Raw genomic sequence first — 15,952 nt, 5'->3', positions numbered from 1 at the left:
CTCAAGAAGATGATTACACTGAATATTCTCCTTGTGATCCCTTAGATGCCTTTCCTGAAGGCCGGCATTTGTGCAATTATCGTTAAATTATCTGTTTGAATATATGTAGTTTACTTATATGCATTATTTTCATCTGAGAACACGTGGTTTGACCGCCGCTATTTTACCTTGCACACTCTGGATAGGCACGCATCCTCGTAGAGCGAGGGTAGAAAAGATCAATGAAAGACTATTTCGAATAAAATCGACTCTTCTGCATTCGAGCTACATTGGGGGACTCTTCTGCGTTCGAGCTACCCTGGGGGGCTACGAGATAGCAATGACAGGAGATTAACCGATCGACGTGGAGTGATCTCACGGGGTTAAGTTGATAGAAGTTTATTTAAAATTCTAAATGACATGCATTTTTTCATCAAGTGTAAACACCGAATGCCGGTAAAATTTCTACTTATACAGAAAGACTGAAGTGAATAACAATATACAAAGATACAGCCCTTGATTGCTAAATCAAAAACATGATTTTGAAGTGAATATGGATGGAAGTTTATTCTAGACAAATTCCACAAGCCAAAAGCAACTGAACTAACTGCCACTAACTCAAGCAGAATGACAATTATTTCAACTATAACTCAAATGGAAACTGGATTGCACCCTCATCCAAAATGAAAAATGCCACCACCAAGTGTAATCTATCTTGACTATCCTCTTCCTTTCCCTTTTTTTAATCTTTCATCCGGAGGATCAACAGTGGCTCCTTTCTTACTTTTAGCATGACTCGAATTCTCGGATGGAGGAAGCCCAAGCGGGGGGGCGGAGTGGAAAGGCCAAATACTTCAGCCTAACAAGAATGAGCAACAACGAAATGAGAAGTTGAGGTGCATCGAGCATCCCCATTTAGAAAGAACGGCCGAAGATTTTGGGCCGGTAGAAGGCAGATTGCGAGCAACCCCTCGGCTCTCTGTCATCTTGATGATCCTTCAAACTGATCGCGGAGCAACTCATACTTTTGAAGCTCGGCCATTGACAGTGAGGGAGAGATCTCTCCCAAGACCTTCAAAATAGAGAAAGATAATCATTTCACCAGTAGCATAGGATATAGGTAGATGTAACCTGGTTCACTGGCTTCAAGGGAAGACAGTATTTTCAACACCGAGCATAAATATATGTGAAAAGGATTTCACCGGTAGCATAGGATATAGGCAGATGTTAGTGAGGATTCGATTCCCCATCGTGTAATCCCCTCCCCCATTTCCCCTTCCCCTACCCTCAATATATAATAATTTTAAAAAAAAAACTGCTTTTGTCCACCCATAAAGAAACTCCAACACATTCCATTAGTGTGAATTATATATTACTGAATTAATGAGTTAAAATTAAATTAAAGTAACAAGAAAAAGTTTTCTAGTTTGATAAGGTACATGTTCGCTTTCAAATCGAATATGGATTCGATACAATTCAACAAAATCTAAGACATGATTAAAATAAAAATAATTTTCGAATTTGATTCTATAAAAATTTAAGTTTCCTCTTTTAATGAAGTTAAACGATACAACTCTTATTAGGATATGGGCAGATGTAGCATGGTTCACTGGCTTCAACGGAACACAGTATTTTCAACACGGAGCATAAATATATGTGAAAAGCATTTCACCAGCAGCATAGGATATAGGCAGATGTTGGTGAGAGTTCGATTCTTCACCGTGTAACCCCCCCCCCCACCCCCAAATTTCCCCTTCCCCTACCCCCTATATATAATAATTTAAAAAGAAAACAACTCTGTCCACCCATAGAGAAACCCCAAAACATTCCATTAGTGACTGTCTTACCTTTAAAAAATCATCGTATTCCACGACAATTGAGTCATCCACATCATCTGAGCCAGTTGAATCTGAACTGGCAGCTAATACCTACAGCATAACCACCAAAATATCTTTTAGGAAACAGCTAGGACCATATACCCTCTCCATTTCATTTTATGTGTCTTAATTCGACTAAGCACAAAGTTCAAGATTTTGCATCTTGTGATCTTAAACTAAAGGTGTGTATAACGTACTAAAGATACCCTTTGAATTTTGCGGTCGTAAACATGCCATGTCATTCCTATAAGGAAGTTTCATTAAGGGTAAAATGAGAATGCTGGAATTAATACTAAATATAGAAAGAAGCATTCTTTTTTAAGCAGACTAAAAAGGAAAACAAGTAAATTCAAATGGGGCGGAGTAATATTTATCAGTTGAGATACCATCGGTTGTCTGATAATGCTAGGTTACCCTTCGTACCAACTGCACTGACACTACGGGTAAAAGTATTTTTTGAAATTAGAAATAAAGGATGAAAACACACACCTTGCGTTTCGCAGCATGAAACCAAGCATCAGCGCACAGTGCATACATGTCAGCACCTGTGAAGTTTGGAGGACACCTTTTTGCAATTGAGAGTAGAGATACATCTTCTTTCAATTTAAACTTCCGTGTAAGCGCTTTAAGGACCCTACAAATCATTGAAATTCAAGAAATCAAACATCAAATACAAAGACAAGCACAGTAGAGGGTCAGAATATAAGAGACCTTACCTCTCCCTATAAGAGGCTTCAGAATTCACACCAACATAAAGGAGCTTATCAAATCGGCCTGGCCTCAAAAGGGCAGGATCAATAAGATCGGGCCTATTGCTAGCTCCAATAATAAACAAGTCCTGTTATAAAAGAGGGCCCAAGAATTAGATCTACAAATAAGACAAGTACAAAGAGAACTAAAATCTAGCCCCAAGGCTTTGGTATAGTGGTAAGAGCACATTGCGCCGATGTGTAGGTTAGACGCACCCTGCATGTCAGGACTTTGAATCATTCAGACAGCAGTCTAGTATTTAAGTGGAGAAGGGTATAGGGGCAGGCCAATTCTTCACTGATATTCCGAACTGTTCGCTAGCTAGCCCTCGGGTATTTCTCGGTTATCAAAAAGATAATAAAGAGCTAGTTAGTGATTGAGTGGAGTAGCTAACCTGGGTAGAGTCGTTCAAGCCATCAATCTCTGCAAGCATCTAGAAACGACAGAGGTTTAGTATTACAAGCAGTATATTAGTCGAGAAAAGAAGAAAATATGACTAACAAGCCAATGCATTATGTACCTGAGAAACCACTCGATCCATTACACCGCCTGAGTCTCCAGATGCACCCCGGGCAGGAGCAAGAGAATCAAGTTCATCGAAGAAGATGACGCATGGTCGAGCTGATCTAGCCTGCAATTTTCAAGAAGAATTTTAAATAAGCACATCCTTTTTTAAAACATCTTTGCAAAAGCAAAAATAGCTTACCTTCTGAAAAATGTCCCGAATATTTTTCTCTGACTCTCCTATGTACATGTTTATCAACTCGGGCCCTTTCACACTGAGAAAATTCAGGGAGCATTCGGTAGCAACAGCTTTTGCCAGTAAAGTCTGAACATTTCAACAGAATGTTGTTAATGAATAAAGTATCATAGATGACCAGGAACGGGACTGGACAATAAAATATAGATGATATGACACTGCATAAAGCAACTCATAAACTCACTTTTCCTGTACCAGGTGGGCCATAGAAAAGAACACCAGATCGCTTGCGCAATCCAGACGAAAACAAGTCCTTGTGTAAAAGAGGCAGCTGCATTACAAAGGAAGAAGAGAATGGAAGTCACATCATCTGAAAAATAGCAGAAATAAAATACAAAATCCAGTAGAGTACAACTTTTAATTCGACGCACCATGGGTAATAAGTATAAACTTTAAAAGGAGGCTTATTCGCTTTAGTTTTCACAAGCGTTCTGTGGGAGTAAATCAATGGAATACCTGTACAGTGTCCAAAATTGATTTCTTCACATCTTCAAGACCACCAACATCTTCCCATTTGACATTTGGAACCTACACTAGTGTAAACCATATATATAAGAATTTTGTCAAGCAGCATTAGACTTTTCAATACAATAATTGACCGTCTGCATTGCAATCCCATGCTATACAAAAAAAGATGAACCAAACCAATATAAGCAGTCAGCACATTAGAGTCCAATAATGGAGCACAGAAGATCTGAACTTTCACCAAATTTTGTTGCTCCACAAAAAAAAAAAGTTTTACTTCGTTTTCTTGCAAAAACATTAAAATGCTGAGCAAGTCCAATCAAACACAAAAGAAGCATAATAAGATTAGTTTTGTTTACAAAATCATTTCCTGATTTACCTTTGGAGTACCCAGTGCTGATGCATTTCTTTTCTTTGATCGTTCCAGTGATTTCATTACATCTTCTTTGCTTAGGGACTTTGTCGAGTCATGCGAGCCATTATTCTCGATTGGTTTGCTCTCATGAGAAAGCTCTTTCAGATTTCCTTTCTCAACCTCGACTTCCTCACTACCACGACTAAGGACTAGATTTGCACCAGCATCAGCAACTAAAGCTCGCAGATCTCTTGGCATGAATCCTGATGTCTGACCAACCAAATCTTTCACAAGGTCCTCCAAAGAAGCCTGCAATAAAAACGACAACAAATGACACCCACGACTTCAGTAATCTAGAAAATAACAGAAAGGAAGAGATGAGAGTTTTCATTCCCCCCCCCCCCCCAACCCCCTAAAACCCTTTACACTTCTCAAGTTTCCCAACTTCATGGGCATACTTTTTATTAATAACCCTGGTGTCCGGGCCAGCTTACGTACACACACCTCGACTAATTCCACGGGACACGTGCTACCTCCCGCCAGCACCAGGTAACTTTGTCCATCAAGGCTTGGACAAATGAGAAGAAATCACTCAATGTTTTTGCCTCCGCTAGGATTCGAACCTGAAACCGCATGGTTCTCAATCCACTTTATTGATCACTAAGCCACACACTTGGGTACAAAATTAGAAAATTTCACGGACTCTTTTGGCCTATAGCGAATAAAGTTTAATAAAGGACCAGTGTAGTGTACATATGAATGAATATTAAGATCACACAGACAAAAGAGAAGGAAACTTCAAGTTTACCTACATCTGGAAGTAGTTCACTGAAATGTTGAAGAGACTGGGAGAGCATTTCATTCCTCTGTTCTTCATTCAACGGACCCACGCTAATCTCGTGGCTGAAACAACGCCTAATAGTTGGTGGAAGGCCTTCAGAACTATCAGCAGCAGCAACTAACAGCACTGGGTGCCGATTTACAGGTTGAGCAACCTTTACTTGCTGCATCAACAAAAGACAAGAATAAGCATTACCCAGACTATTCCCCAGTATATTATGTGAAGTGGCACCTTTCAGAAAGAGAGGTGGCAATAGAAAGTAATATTATGTCGTCGTCCTCTTTTCGCCACCCCTCAGAGAAAATGATAATAGCCGTATAGACTATGGACTAGATAAGGGAGTATGTGGGGTAAATTATGGTAAAAGAAATTCAAAAAATGCAAATGCTGGTGAAATTTTGATGCAAGCTCATCAATACTTCAAATTTATTGAGCAGTTAACAAAATTAAATTAAGAGGACTTAGCTCGTATGACTATGAGGGGACAACCTCAACTCCAAGAAGATTTTAATAGAAGACATGTTCTGAATTTAAGCCAAAATGCAGCTATTTTGACTCAAATTTCTTACAGAAATCAGGTAACATTTTAGTGCAAGTAGGCTTATCTATTACATGGATCCATTTATATCATGTCTTTTGCAACTTCTGCAAACAATTCTGACTATGATACTACCTAGAACTAGGAGAGAATTTAGCTTTCTGAATCTCCCTCTTCCCATAAATTCACATAAATATGAGCATGAATCCAAGGACATTATAACATGATGAAGATTTTGAAAAGAGAATAGGAAAGAAAAACAAACCAATCTAATTGATGATGATCATGATAATTCAAAAGAAAATTCATCAACATCATTCAGTACAATATGACGGACACGGAGATATGAAAAGTAAAGGAACTTGGAATACATCTTACATCATAAGCATTTGACTTTCCCTCTGAGTAGATTTCTTCATCTTCAGCAACTGGCTCAGTAAATTCCTTTATGACGGATGCAACCTCTAAGTTCATACCAACTTGGTCATGTGGTGAACCCTCGTGAGAGACCAGGTTCTTGAAGACCTCAAAATGGCGAAGAAGAAGGATTGCAGGCGAGTATCTGCAGTGCAAATTGATTTCAAAGGAATAAAAGACCACATTAAAGACAACCAAGCTTCTTAAGTTTCGATATGCTTGAGCCGGTTTGACCAGATGGATTTAAACATAGAGTTTAACGGATCTTTTAGTTGAGGTTAGTTTAATATATGTTCAAAATCATTGTCAAAGGTTTTTAAAGTGGGTCGTTGGTCTATTCAAAAAATGTAAACTAATTGTTCTCTGTCAATTTAGGATAAGGCCCAATTTAATTTGAAAGAAGTGAAAGGGAAAGTAGCTCAAATAAACTGGGACAGAGGAACAATTTAGAAAGAGACAATCATTGCAATATGTGAGTATCCAAAACACAAGGAGTAATTAGTTTAACGTGAAAATTTTCATGTACATTATACTTCTATGAAGCTAGTCATGATTTCCCTAATGTATATTCGCAATAGCAAAAAGTTATTGCTTCAAGGTATGGATAATGTACGGGGAAAAATAAAATTAAGTGAGGGCTGAGTAAAATTGTGTAAATCAGAAAATCTTAGGTTAACCGTACATAGTCAATTTACCAGGGAAAAATGAAAATCAGGTCGTCGACGTATTAGTAAAGGCTGCCACCTACAGTCAATAAACCTTATGATAGTAGTTAGTTAAATAGACAATAAATCCTAGGCAACCTAAAATACCTGCGGGCCATGCCAAAAGCTTCAGCTAGGGCAACTGATGTTTTTCTATCAGAATTTGCAAATACACTTTGACAGTTATATTCCACCACATGAAGGCCTAATTGACGAGCAACAAATTTAACCACAGTTCTCTTCCCGCAACCTGCAGAAAATTTGAAACCATCCATCAACGGCAAAACTAATTTACAAATCGATGGAGCTGCAGCTTTTAATCGAATAAAATTTTTGTAAAGTAGTACTCCATCTGTCCCAATTTATGTGACACTCTTTCATTTTAGTCCGTCCCAAAAAAGAATTACACCTTTTTATATTTAGTTACTATTTAACTTTAAACTTTCCATTTTATCCTTATGAGATGATTTATAGTCACACAAATATCTATGGCTTGTTTAAGACTACGAGTTTCAAAAGTCTTTCTTTCATTATCCTACTCATCCACTATAGACATCTAAACCATGTTCATTTTTAAAAAAAAAAAAAATCAAACACTGGACTCCCAATCTAGAGATTTTGCCAATATGTAACAATTCCGAGGATCATCTCTTTTGTTTTCTGCAACGTCATGCGACAGGTGATAAAAGAAAATATCACAAAACAGTTGAGAAGAGAAAGAATATCAAAATCATCCTATAACCAGCATCTTTCAAATTAACCAGCAGATGGCAAAGTTTAGAACGTACCGGGCGAACCATACAACAACACAGCAACCCGAAATTTTGATGAAAGGGCTGATGGACATAATGGTGGCATAAGTATGGAGGCTAACGTCTTCACAGTGCTCACTTGTAAAGGCAGAGAACCTCGTGGTCGAGGAATTAAGAAATCTGGAGGAACAGCAGAAGGTACATTCCCTCCAAGTATAAGGGCAGTTCGAGTACGGTTGACTCTTAGGACAGGTTCTTCGGAAGGTTCCATGGCCACAACCTGGGATTGCTTACTAATAAGAGTGAGTGTCAAGGCATTTCGCAAGTTACTCGTGAACCTATGACAATAATAAATAAAATTTAAACCTTGAAATAGATGAGGTCAGAACCACCATTTTGCTTCTTTTGACTGCAAGGGATGCAGAGAGCCGATTTGCAATTCCAATTGATGCACACACTGAAAAGATCACCTCTCGAAAGAAATCTATCTACTTCAAAGTACTTATTCAATTCCATATCGATCAACTCTTGACGGTCTTCAGCTTCTATAGATGAATCTTTTTTAACTGACCCTAGACTCCCACATTCTGGTATCTTCACAAAAGAAGCCCTCAGGTGTGTGGCATATTTTGGCAACTGATCTAAAGGTTCAAATTCTAGAGTGATGGGAACATTGTCTTTTCCGCTCACTATATTATTTGATTTCGCCTCAAATAGTGGTGACAAAGCTTCTTTCCCTTGTTGAATCATTGATTTCAAGCATGACAAATGTAAATAAAGGTTAAATGCTAGAATCGGAGATAAATAGGCAACTTCTCCATCTGGTTTTATATGAGAATCAGGATAGCTATGTAATGGCAAGAGAAATGCTGTCCCGGAGGACTGTGGCGCTGATGAACTACGGTCGGATAAAACTTGGTCACGACTAGGAGGATCTAGAACTACCACTTGTCCAATTCTTTGTTGACTTGTATTGACATTTTTTATGAGTACCTATGGCAAAAACAGAGGGAGCACAAAGTCAAGCAAGAATCATGTATGTCTAAGTTAGTAAGGGAGAATGAATATCTAAAGGTATCTTTACTGCCACACTAGAAATGAATGTCGCATAATACCACAAACAACAACAACAAAAAAAAAAAAAAAAAAGCACGTGGGGTCTAGGAAAGGTATTGTGTATGCAAACCTTACCCCTACCTTGGGGGAGGTAGAGAGGCTGCTTCCGATAGGGCCTCGGCTCAAGAAAAAAAAACCACAACCAGAGATCAACAAAAACAGTAAACAATCTACGGTATTTTATCAGTTAGACCACAGCATATGCGAATACAAGCAATACTGTATCTTCACCCCCTACATTTTTTCATAAGATATTTACTGCTACATTAGAAATGAATGTCAAAACTCTCATAGTAGGCATCAGAAAGCAAATTTAAACGCAAGAAAAGAGTATGCCTAATTTGTTAATTATCCGTGATTTTTTTTTGATAACCGTGGTGTCCAAGCGAGCTTGTGCGCACCTCGACTAATTTCACGTAACACTATCCATTGACCACTAGAACACACACCCTTGAGTTTGTTAATTATCCATGATTAACGCTAAGAAGATCACTTATATGCCATAGTGTAATATAAATCTTTCTAAAATGATTCTTCAAATTTTTCTGAGCAGTTTTGGTCTTTTTAAGTTTGCCTAAAGTGATCACTTTTAGTCTCCATCAAATATTTAACAAACTATGGTCATTAAATTTGGAAAAATAAGAAGCATACCAATGAACCAGAAGTAATACAAAGTCTTCTAAGTTGAGAAGTAGTTATCCCAACCAAAGCAGAATCATCAAGATTAACAATGCCGTCTTTTGATATTTTAAGAACCCCAGCTCTCAATTGTACTTTTGGCAAAAATGGAATCTGGGTTTTATTTTCTGAATTTAAGAGTGAATTTAGTAGATTTTTAGTGGAAGAAAGAACTAAGGGTTTCCTTTTTTCCACCATAGTTGATTGAACAAGAACTCTGTTGAAACCCTAGTTTTAATTTGCTGTTGCAATTGGAATTTGTGGGTTAAAGGGGGAGAGAAGATGGATTTTTTGTTTTGTTTCTTGTGATTGAATTTGATGCTGAAAATTGAGCAAATCAAGAAATGGAGCTTATTACAGAGAGATATATGTTGACGATAACATTCTAAACTGTTTCGAACTTATGTTGTCAGCATAATATTGGGGTCGGATATTTGTATTCGGGTCACTCAATCATCTCCAGTAGAAATGGCATTGGCTAGCCCCTATTTAATGGGTATTTATTTTTTATCAGCAATTCTAAGCATGACAAATATTGCCACTACTCTATTAAAATCAATATGAAAAGATATTTTTATTCTTTCTTCCCTTGCTTTCTTCCCAGACTCTCGCTTCTCTCTCTGCATCAAACACATTGAAAATACTGGACGGTATAATTCGCTAGTTTCTTTGGAGACAAAATTCAGGGGTTGTGAAGTGTGCGTTTGGAGAGGCTTGTCGCTAGTCTTGTAGTAAGCATATCAACCACATTCTTTGCATCGGAAAAAGCTTGGTTTTTTTTGGTCAATTTTGTGGGATATACATTAAGGGGTCGTTTGGTAGGATGCATTATATAAAATAATGCATGCATTAGCTTTGTGTATTAATAATACCTTATTTGGTAGATATTTTGAACATATGCATTAGTTATGCAAGCATTAGTTATACATTCTATTTGGTATTATCTTATGCATAACTAATGCATATAAAACCATAGTTTTAGCAATGCAATGGTTTTAAATGCATGCATTAGCTTAGTTAAAGACAAAATTGTCCTTTAAAATTTATGTTTGATTAAAATGTGCTAGTTATTATATTAATGCAAGCTTAAAATAATCCAAATAGTGAGAAATAAAATTATATCTCTAGTAAATAAATAAATACTTAGCATGTTTCTTTTTTTATAAATAAATATTTAGTTCTATATTACAATATAGGTAGACAAATCAAATAATTTTTTTAAACTTTTCATATAAAAATATTTCTCAACATATATTTCTTTTAAAAAGTTAAAGTGATGGACTGGTCTTGAGGATATTTTTGTAAACAAACAATTCTTTTAGAAATTGTGCAATGCTTTAATACATCAAAACAAACAATGGATAAGAAATATGTCAGCATAACTAATGCAAACATAACTAATACCAGCATTACTAATACACCATATTCAGCATTATTCTTATGCACCCTACCAAACGACCCCTAAGAGTCAGAATGATTGAATGTTGGACATTTAGCACAGTAATTTTCTAATTTATTAGTACTATTTGATAAAGACTAATATAGAATGTACCATCCAGTATGGAGTAAGTTTTATTTTTCGTAATCGATTTTTATATTCTAATACTATATACAAGTTAAAAATAAAAAATGAGTCAAGCATGACAACTAAGAACGACAAGCCTCTCCAAACGCACACTTGCATCCCAAACTTACAGTTACAAGTTCAAAAGTTAAGGATAATAAGTTCTGAAGTCCTAAACTTAGACTAACAAACTCAAAAGTTAAGGATAATTGGTCTTAAACTTAGGCTAAGAAGCCCAAAAATTAAGGACAATAGGTCCTGAACTTAGACTAACAAGCTCAAAAATTTAAGGACACTTGGTCCTGAACTTATAGTTACAAGTTCAAAAGTTAAGGACATGTAGTCGTGAAGTTAAAGTTCAAAAGTTAAGGACATGTAGTCCTGAACTTAGAGTTCCAAGTTCAAAAGTTAAGGACATGTAGTCCTGAACTTAGAGTTCAAAAGTTAAAGACATGTAGTCGTGAAGTCCTAAAGTTAAGGACATGAGCAGAAGGGTATTTTCGTCCGGGCAGTTAAAGTTTATTAAAGCAGTGGCTAAAGACTAAAGACATTTTAAACAGTGGCTTAAAAGTAAATACATGTGTTATTAGTGGCTAACCGTGCACTTCCCCCTCATCTCTACCAATAGTAAAAAGAGCACGGACTAGCCAGTTTTCGGACTGGTCATTCAAAAATAGCCAGCGTTTGCAAAGTCATTGAAAAATAGCCACTATTTTGCTGCAACACGGAAAGTTCCAGCATAATATACTGGAGATGGGTGCACCTGTGTATGAACTTCCAGCATATTATGCTGGAACTCCAACACGCGAAAAGTTCCAGTATAATATGTTGGACCGGTATATTATACTGGAACTCCAGTATATTATACTAGAGTATTTTTCCGGTTTTGAATAGTGTTTTCGTTCAGATTTATCTTTACATGAAAAGTGGCTAAATTTTGATTACTTTTGAAATTGTGGCTATTTTTGAATGATCACTTATAAATCTGGCTATTTTTGAATTTATCCCCTACTATTAAGGCAATAATTGCACCGCAGGGCCTTTTCAGAGGTCACTATTTAAATTTTGTATCTGTTAATCTTCTGAATTTTCAAAATAATCGCAGAAGTATAACATTTTTGGAGTGGTCATTAAATTTTGACCCTCACTTGCGCTATGGATAGAACTTTAAGGTCAAGAGTTAAAAATATTACCCATGGGCCGAGACTTGTTAAACTTGAAGTTCTGCCCAAGGAACAAGCGAGAATAAAAAATCAAGACCATCTACTTTAGGGATTATTTATATACTTCATCCTAGAATTTTTCCTTTAAAGGTGATTGGATAAAAGAAAATCGTAGATAAATTTAGCCCATTAGATTAATATTAGTAGGGATAAAATTTAAATAGTAGCATAAAAAAGCCATTTGTGCAAATGCCCCAATAATTGACATAAATGCAGGCCCATATATAAGAACGATATGGCATGAACAGGAGAAATTTAAAAATAGCCAGATTTACAAGTGGACATTCAAAAATAACTACAGTTTTAAAAGTAATCAAAATTTAGCCATTTTTCACGTAAAGATAAATTTGAACGAAAACACTGTTCAAAATCCGAAAAATACTCCAGCATAATATACTGGAATTCCAGTATAATATACCGGAACTCCAAAATAATATAATGGAGTTCCAACATAAGTATACTGGAACTCCAGTATATTATACTGGAGTTTAGCAAAGTATACTGGAGCTCCAGTATAACATACTGGAGTTGGGGGATCTGTATCTATACCCGCTTTTTGGGTCACATTTTAACTTGTGTCCGCTTTGCAAAAAAAATTGCAAGTGTACCCATTTTTTCGCGTAACTTCAGTACACGGGGCTGAAGTAGCAAAGACAATCACGCAAAACTTCAACGTTCTAGTAGACGGGCCTGAAGTAACAAAGGCAGTGTTGAAGTTTTTTTGTCCTGGATAAGATGCTGAAGTTATTTAGTTCATTTGTAAAAACTTCAGTACTAAAATAGCTAAAGTTTTTTGTCTTGGATTCATTAGTTTTGTCATAAAGCTTTTTCAAAAACTTCAGCAGAAGATGCTGAAGTTATTTAGTTCATTTCTAACTACCATCATTATTAGGGAGATTTTTATTTAATTACCTAAAAATAGCATTATATATCAATTGGATGCAAAGTAAGGGATTATGCTTCAATCTTCCTATTTTCTCTCTACCTCTTTCTTTTCTCACGCCTTCGTCCGCTCTACGATTCTATTACTTGAACCACTAATTTGAAAAATAACTTTTTTGTAATGACCCGATCGGTCGTTTTGAGCTTTTGCATCTTGCTCGTCAGTTCTTGGGTATGACTTGCCCGTGTAAAGGATTATGACTTATGTAAATCGTTGGTTTTGGTTTAAGGATAATTGGAATGAATTGGGAAGAACAGTTCTCACTTTAAAGCTTAAAAATTTGAAAGGTTTGATCAAGATTTTGACTTGTTGGTATATGATCTCGGATCATAATTTTTATAATTTGGTTAGCTCCGTTAGGTGATTTGGGACTTAGGAGCGTGATCGAAATGCATTTTGGAAGTCCGTGGAAGGTTTAGGCTTCAATTGGCAAAATTGAGATTTTGGCGTTTTCCGGTTGATAGGAGAGATTTTGATATAGGGGTCGGAATAGAGTTCCGGAAGTTGCAGTAGCTTCGTTATGCCAATTGTGACGTGTATGCAAAATTTCAATTAATTCGGACGTGGTTTGATCGGGTTTTTAATCAAAAGCATAATTCGGAAGATTTTGGAATTCTTATGCTTGAATTGGATGCAAATTTGGTATTTTAATATTGTTTTGAGCGTTCTGAAGGTTGGAACAAGTTTAAATGATGGTATTTTAACGTGTTGGCATGTTTGGTTGAGGTCCCGAGGGCCTCGGGTGAGTTTCGGGTGGTCAATCAAGCCATTTCATGTTTTTAAAAGTTGCAGAAAACTGCTGAAGGATTTCAGGAAAATTGACCTTCGAGTTCGCGAAGGGTTAGCTGGTGAGGCTGAGGAATTAGCCTTCGCGTTTGCGAGGCAGGTGATGCGTTCGCGAAGGGCTGCGAGGTTGTGCATCGCGTTCGCGGGCGTGTAGTCGCGTTCACATAGAAGGAATTGAAAGGTCAAGCTTCAGTGAAAATTAACCCATCGCGTTCATGATGGAAGGACCGCGTTCGCAAAGGTTCATCTGGGAAAAACATCGTGTTCGCGTGGGTTGTATCGCGTTCGCGTAAGAGGATTATGGTCAACATTATTTTTGTGCTTCGCGAACGCGAGGCTTTGACCGCGTTCGCGAAGAAGGAAAATTTACCTAGGGCAGAATGTTTAAAAATGAGTTTCGCGAGATTTAGTCTATTTTCTCTATTGTTGAGCGATTTTTGGAGCTTTTGAGAAAGATTGAAGAGGGATCGAAGGGTAACACTTGTAGGTAAGATTTTTGAACTCTATACTCGATCCTATGTTGATTCCTACTTGTTTAATCATGAAATATGTGGAAATTAAAGCCTAAAATTGGGGAATTATGGCTTGTAATTGAAGACCTAGAAATTGGGATTTGAGGAGCTATTTAAGGTCCAATTTTGATGTTCCTGGTATGTATAGACTCGTGTGAGAATGAGGATTTCATTGATGTTAATTTTATCGGACTCCGAGACGTGGGCCCGGGGGGTCGGGTTTGAGCAATTTTAGGATTTTGATGTACAATTGGATATTTTCGAGTGGGCTTCATTCCCTTTGCATATTTTAATGATTATGTACTGATTGTGGCTAGATTTGGAGCATCCGGAGGTCGATTCGTGCAGCGAGGCATCACGGGCTAGAGTTTGGACCGGATCGAGGTGAGTAATGATTGTAAATGATGCTCTGAGGGTTTGAAACCCCAGATTGCACATCGTAGTGCTATATTGAGGTGAGGCACACGCTTGATGACGAGCGTGGGTCGTGCACTGTCGGGGATTGTGAATTGGTCCGTCCCGAATGACTATTTTACCGCGTATTTGATTGAAAACTATTTGCTATCATTATTATTTGGGCTGAATGCCATATTTGGTCCTAATGCTAACTATTTGAACCCTTCGGGGATTTTTATTGCTATTTCCTCACTGCTTTGACTTTATACTTGAACTCAGTCATGTTATTTTCCACTATTTTCATACTCAGCCATGTTTACTCAGTTTAAGGCTTAAATGATATTTTAAATCATATTTGGGGCTGAGCATAATTTTTTACTATTTGCCCGAGTGGTTTGTGATGATTTTTGACTGAGTAAGGCCGAGGGCCTGTGTTGTGAGGATACTTTTGGGTCGGGCTGCACGCCGCAGCGGTGATACATTGATTTTGATTATGAGGCCGAGGTCTTGAGATATGTACGCCACGAGGTGGTTTGTTGATATGAGGCCGAGAGCCTAGAGATGATGCCACGAGATGACTTGATATTGCGCTTGGGCCGTAAGGGGCCCCTCCCGGAGTCTGCACACCCCCAGTGAGCGCGGGTACCCCTTGTGATGTGAGACTGAGCCCGAAGGGCTGGTATTGTTCTGAGATATTGCCCGAGGGATGGATTTATTGATACTGTGCCCGAGGGGCGAACTTCTATTTGCTTACTTTACCTTAATTACCTGTCAATTACTTGTTTACTTGTTGAAGGAGGATTTACTTGACTTTCCACTGTTTTTCTGCGTTTAAATGGTTTTACTGTTTCATTATAGAATGCCTTGTGCCTTACGTGTTTTCTTACTTTCACTCGTTATTTATATTTGTTACTCACTGAGTTGGAGTACTCACTTTACTCCTTGCACCCCTGTGTGTAGATTCAGGCATAGCTGGTACCGCTCCCGAGTGTTGATCCCTCCAGTTTCAGGCGAGGGTTCAAAGATTACGAGGTAGTTGTTGACGTCCGCAGCCCCGTGTCTCTACTCTTTTATGATTTCTATTTCCCTTCAAACATTTGTATTAGTTTATGGATTTAGCAAACTTGTATTATGGCCTATAGACGCTCATGACTTGTGACACCCCGGTTAGGGCTGTGTTGGATTGTATTTCCGCATTTTATTGACATTATCCGCTACTTAGTATTGTTATATCATGTTTTAGACTACTTTTACGCTATTTAACTGTTTAAAAAGTGAATTGGATTTGATTGGCTG

General features: G+C 37.5%; 1 protein-coding gene across 1 annotated transcript; it reads right to left on the bottom strand.

The window, feature by feature from the left end:
• Positions 1-433: 433 nt before the first annotated feature.
• Positions 434-9,694, bottom strand: LOC142179365 (peroxisomal ATPase PEX6-like). The gene is made up of 16 exons (XM_075249093.1): positions 9,206-9,694; positions 7,805-8,431; positions 7,475-7,718; positions 6,795-6,936; positions 5,944-6,127; positions 4,999-5,190; positions 4,211-4,495; positions 3,823-3,894; positions 3,551-3,637; positions 3,313-3,435; positions 3,127-3,237; positions 3,001-3,039; positions 2,573-2,694; positions 2,346-2,490; positions 1,827-1,907; positions 434-1,051 (listed from the first exon to the last, which is right to left on the bottom strand). Exons 1-16 carry the CDS (start codon positions 9,428-9,430, stop codon positions 962-964), a joined length of 2,769 nt encoding a protein of 922 aa, XP_075105194.1. The 5' UTR covers positions 9,431-9,694; the 3' UTR covers positions 434-961.
• Positions 9,695-15,952: the final 6,258 nt, after the last annotated feature.

This window comes from Nicotiana tabacum, chromosome 3 (genome assembly GCF_000715075.1).
Source record: "Nicotiana tabacum cultivar K326 chromosome 3, ASM71507v2, whole genome shotgun sequence".
NCBI classification, from domain to species: domain Eukaryota; kingdom Viridiplantae; phylum Streptophyta; class Magnoliopsida; order Solanales; family Solanaceae; genus Nicotiana; species Nicotiana tabacum.
This window is presented reverse-complemented; position numbering and strand designations above follow the sequence as displayed.